This window comes from Trematomus bernacchii, unplaced genomic scaffold (assembly GCF_902827165.1).
Source record: "Trematomus bernacchii unplaced genomic scaffold, fTreBer1.1, whole genome shotgun sequence".
NCBI classification, from domain to species: Eukaryota; Metazoa; Chordata; class Actinopteri; order Perciformes; family Nototheniidae; genus Trematomus; species Trematomus bernacchii.
In genome coordinates this window covers 5348220-5353547 of record NW_022987705.1, presented here as the reverse complement: position 1 = coordinate 5353547, position 5328 = coordinate 5348220, and the positions used below count along the sequence as shown (strand labels likewise).

Genomic DNA, 5328 nt, shown 5'->3' with positions numbered 1-5328 from the left:
TATGCAACTGTTGAAAGTGGAGCATATTTAAATGTCTTAACATACTGCAGGGTAGCTTAAGCTATGGTATTATTGTATAATGTAAATTATATTTACCACTTTGTATACAGAATTATATTTGACCTTTTAGATGAAAAGCAGAAAAGAAGAGTCTGAATGTAGGGTTTACAAATTGTATTGTCTATACATACATTTTCAATGCAACAATTATATAAAGAAAAGATGTTTCTAATATGCAAGATGTAATAGAAATATGAAATGCTTGGCAAGCAAACGGATAATACATTTAGAAAGGAGCACTATGGTTTATTTATAATGCTCTGCTGAAAGGATGAAACTCCCTTCAAGACAACACTCAGGGCACAGTGAACACAGGCTTCTCTGATGCCATTCCTGTGCGACGGGCCTCAGCACAGAGCAGTTCCGCTGGCTGAGGCAGGAGATGGGTGAGTCGCTGCTGGGGACCACCATGGTATCACTGAACAATAATCTACGGACTTGAATAACGCCGGTAAAGACAGTCAGCTGTTTCCTCCTGCAGAGTCACGGTGTTTGCAAGAGGACGTTTTTACCGACTCGCGTTTTTAGCTTTAAAGCTAGCAGGCTAATGTGAGCTAGCGGTACCGGGGCCCTGCGAAGAGTTCATTGTTTTTGTCAGCCACGCCAGATAAACATAACTTGGGCAGATGTAATAGCGGTTCGTTGTTTTAATATACAACACTTGCAGGATTATTCCAGTTGGTCATAATTTTAGACTGTTTTAATAGCTCATCAGACGTTAGCATAGCCTGTAAACGCTAGCAAACTGCATTAAAGCTAACTTTAAAATCATGACTGCCCGGAGGACAGGCTATGCTGCTGCTGGCATGGTCTCCACTCCCTCTAATAGCGGAAATGGAAATCGTAAACAGAGCTTAATAGACAGGACCGGGGTCGACTCCTGTTATGACCGGAAAGGAGCCCCGCAGGGCGGCATGACCGTCACGTCGCTGAAGACCCGGCTCGCCCCGACCATCCAGACCGCCATGTCCGCTGCAGTGGACACTCTGCTGGGGGAAGTGGTGCTGGTGCTCAACGAGACCCAGCAAGAGCTGCTGCACAAGGAACAGGAGAATGAGAGACTCAAGGTGCGTCTGGAGGTGTCTGAGAGGGAGCTGAAGACTTTACAGGAGTGTCTGTGCAGCGCTCAGAAGCTCATAGACCAGCTGCAGATCTCCTACACCGGCTCTCCGTCCATCGGGCAGTCCGTGTTCGCCCCGTCTCTCTCCTCCATGGCTTCAATGGCCTCAGGCTTGGACCGGGACCACCAGGGCGGCCGGAATGTGAACGGAGCCGGGGTGGACTTGGGTCTCGGTGGGTCAGTGGATGACTCCCTTCACGGGTTTGAGACAAGAGATGACTACAAAATGTGCCAGCTCTCTATCCAGCCCGACGGCTCTGTGACCAACCACGCGCTGGACACCTTTACCTCCAACACATCGCATATGTGCTCCGATAGACCAGGTAAATATGCAATTTGAACTGTGTGTATTAGGGCTAAAACTAGCTGTTATTTCCATTATGGATTAATCAGATGTTTACTTTGTGTTGTCAGTCCCAAAGATTAAGTTGAATATGAAATAAACCAGATAAAAGCTGTACCTCCACATTTGAAAGGCTTAGACCTCAGGTCTTCTATTTTGCATTGAAAATAACAATAATCAACAAAGAAGGCAAATGCTTTTTTTCTGGTTGACTCATTGATTAATCTAATAATCCATTAAACTCTATTCTGTTTTATTTTTTACGGTGTCCTTTGTCTTTGATTGTGAGTCAGAGCAAGTAAATCAAGGAGTTATTTTAAATGGACATATGGATTCATAGTTGTGTTTTAATATAGTATTCCTTTCACATTAACCATCTCTGCATGTTTGAATTTGTCTTTCAGATGAGAGGCAGACTCAGGGACAAGGTGGAGCTTCCAGTTTTGAGATTAAAGAGGAGCAGTTGCCCGGTTCAGGCTCCGGTCCGCCCGGCAGGAAGGACAACAGGGTCGGGGAGAGCGATCTTGGCTACGTTCAAGTTGGGGACGAGGGTTCCCAGCGTTCCTTTACTCATCCACTGCGTCACCAAAGACCTGTGCGAGAATGTGGCAGTGACTTGCAGCAGGGAGGACTTGATGGACAGAAACAGTTGGCTCGGACTCCTGGAGCCGGGAGAGTAGACGGCGTCTCACCGGGCAGAGCAGACGACTCTGCTGGACCTTCAGCCTCTGACACCCCAGTGGAGCCCTCTTTAGACCGGCCTCACCACTGTCTGGAGTGTGGGAAGACTTTCCGTCTGATCTCCAGCCTGAAGAAACACATCCGCATCCACACTGGAGAGAAGCCTTACCCGTGTGCAGTGTGCGGCCGCCGCTTCCGCGAGTCAGGGGCGCTTAAAACCCACCTGCGTATTCACACGGGTGAGAAACCATACTCTTGCTCAGAGTGTGGGAACTGCTTCCGCCACTTGGACGGTTTGCGCAAACACAGGCGCACGCACACCGGGGAAAAACCGTACGTTTGTGCCATCTGTGGGAAGCGCCTGAGTCGCCTGCAGCACCTGAAACACCACCAGCTGATCCACACCGGGGAGCGGCCCTGCTGCTGCCCCTTCTGCAACCGCAGCTTCAAGGAGCCCGCGGCGCTGCGCAAACACATCCGCACGCACCGGGAGGAGGGCGGTCACATGGGGATTGTTCCCGTGGACGACACGGAGCAAGAAACTCTGGACGACATTAACAACCTCCACCCGGCAGCGCCGTCCCCTCAGATGAGGTTCGGGGACTGGGGAGCTGACGAGGACGACAGCTCGGTGGTGGATTGTGTGTAGGAGCTTATACATATAGGAATAACTGTCTGCTGGCATTTTACCTATGAAACCTTCTCCGGGTGAAAAACATGGAACAAGGTGTTTGTGTGGTTTGTAAACACGATGGATAAGGTATCTCTGTTACATGCTGTCGAAGTGTGAGGCTACATATAACCCAAGCCTTGGAGCCTCGTTTATATCTGGTGTTTCCATACTCTTAGATGTAATTATATAACGTTTTAAAATATCCCACGGTACATTCTTCAACAACAACTATATTTGTTGGGACATTCATCAAGCAGCAGCGCAGGGAGATGCAGGTTTGCTAACTTCTCCTGCAATCATTTAGGAAATTGATAGCAGAAGTGTAGAGCTGTTTTCTCATTTAAAATAAAAGTGCCTTGAACACTCAGTCAACCATCAACTGCTGTTCAAGAGTTAAGTCAGGACAAGAGTTAAGTTACCACTCTGGTCATGAGTTTTTTATAGTTTCGCACATTAGAGATTGGGTAGCTGTTGAATTGTCCCGCAGTTAGTGATTAGGCACACTGGTTGAAATGGATCCATGCGACTGGTTCATGTTTCATGTGTGGACAAACATGCAGGAGTTCAGACCGTTTGCATTATGTTGCTTGTCAACGTTGACTAAACCAAACTTTACAGTATTTTTGGTCAACCTTTTTAAGTCTTTATCATATTTAAATAAGGTTGCTTGTGCTTTTAAACAATGTAAGAGGTGTATGAACAAAACAATGTGAATTTGTTTCACTTAATTGCGTCTTTAAAGAGCAGGAAAACAACTTTTTAAATGGTGGCAATTTGAACCCTTAGAGAATATCTGTCTCCTTTCAGGATAGCGATGTTTTACTACCTCTGTTTTTATCTTTGTTGCACTGCTTATCCTGCGTGTAGATATTTCAGCACTGTCTTTTCAAAAGTGCATAATGGCCGTTAAAAAATACAACAAATATTGAACTATAGTTCTCTGGTATTTTCACCAAGTTGAGATTAAAATAGCTATAATTGTTGTAAAAGATACGTTTGCTGCTATATGCATACACAATAATATTGAATGACTACAAAAATAGCATTAATAATGGATTCATTCAATTCAAAAGGGTTGCGTGTCCTCTCTCACGCTACCCAAATCCGTTAGCTTTAAAGCTATTTAAATATAACTACCTTTGCTCTCTTGTGTTTGTGTCTTAGGCGCCGTTTACACGAGGAGAAAACTGCTTGTATCTGCATAGTTTCGCGTGCGTATAGCCCTATTATTTACACGAGGCCGATAGAAACTGACCCCACAAACAATAACGGGTCCCAAGGTGGATAGATTTGCAAACGAAACGCTCTGGGGGGTCAACCGAGTCCGTGTAATCACCTCTATACGAATATTTCCTGAAAAAATAACGATAGCCCCGCCTCTCCCCACCTCTCCTGCTCACTGCTGTAGCAACTATCAAAAATAGCTGTGTTAATTAAACGCACAAGGGGTTCTTGAATGAAATAATATTATAAAAGGCAAACCAGAATTGTTAACGCCCAATATACTCCTTAAACAAAATAAACAGAGTCAGATTTCATGCATTGATCCATTATATTGACAAAGGAGGATCTCACCCGGTGTTTGTAGAGAATATCTCTCTCTTTCTGAGCCGTCCTCTCCACGGAGACGTGCTTCTTGGTCGGGATGCAATATCCACAGATTCGGTTTCTTTCAGTTTCTTTCAGTTTCAGTTTCGGGGCTTAAACAGAAGGGTAGCCATGGCAACATTGCAGCGGGGCTGCTCGGTTGCTCTTCTTCGCGGCTTTTGGTGTATTTTGGCGGAAGTTACAGCGCCACTTACAGTCCCAGCATATGTACTACAGCGTTTCCAGCGGCCTCGTTTGAACAGACACGTTAAATGAAACAAATGCATGTGAACGGAAGACTTTTTTGAATACGCATACTGTGCATAAACGCAAACGGTCCCGTGTGAGCGGGGCCTTAATGAATCCTGAACCAGTCCTAATCTTTACCTCTCACCTCTGCAGAGCTCCTATCAGTGACACAATCATAATGTGGTAAGTGAAGCTGAAGTGTGAAGAATATCTGAAGACATCCGACATTTATTCAGTCATTTCCAGAGCACCCAGATCAACAGCTTAGACTTTCTCTCGTTCTCTCCAGCTTTGACTCTAATTTCTCTCTTATGGACCATATGTTAGCATTCCCTTTTTTTTTTAATGCTGCTACTGTTTTGTCCGGAGAGCCTTAACCTTTTCTGGACTTGTATTACTGTAACCGGCCAGTCACTAGCGATCACTAGCGGACAGATTGAGGTGCTTGCATGTGCATATCTGTTCTTCCGCTAGCGTCTTATGCCTTCCGGCTGTTTCTGTACATAAGAATGTAGTCTTAGCCATTTTATCTGGATTAATGAGGGTTAACATTTGTTGAAAAGTTTATGTGCGAAAAAAAAATGAAAGAGTATGTGCTTTAAAAAGATGCTAACA

General features: G+C 45.1%; 1 protein-coding gene across 1 annotated transcript; it reads left to right on the top strand.

The window, feature by feature from the left end:
• The first annotated feature begins 412 nt into the window (after positions 1-412).
• si:ch1073-224n8.1 (zinc finger protein 16-like) lies at positions 413-4131 on the top strand. The gene is made up of 2 exons (XM_034140287.1): positions 413-1503; positions 1928-4131. Exons 1-2 carry the CDS (start codon positions 831-833, stop codon positions 2851-2853), a joined length of 1599 nt encoding a protein of 532 aa, XP_033996178.1. The 5' UTR covers positions 413-830; the 3' UTR covers positions 2854-4131.
• The last annotated feature ends 1197 nt before the right edge of the window (positions 4132-5328 follow it).

What these genes read in the sequence shown, in the direction of transcription:
- si:ch1073-224n8.1 (XM_034140287.1), top strand. Translation starts at nt 831, where the DNA reads ATGACTGCCCGGAGGACAGGCTATGCTGCTGCTGGCATGGTCTCCACT. An exon ending in TATGTGCTCCGATAGACCAG is followed by an intron (nt 1,504 to 1,927) that starts GTAAATATGCAA and finishes TTTGTCTTTCAG; the next exon opens with ATGAGAGGCAGACTCAGGGA.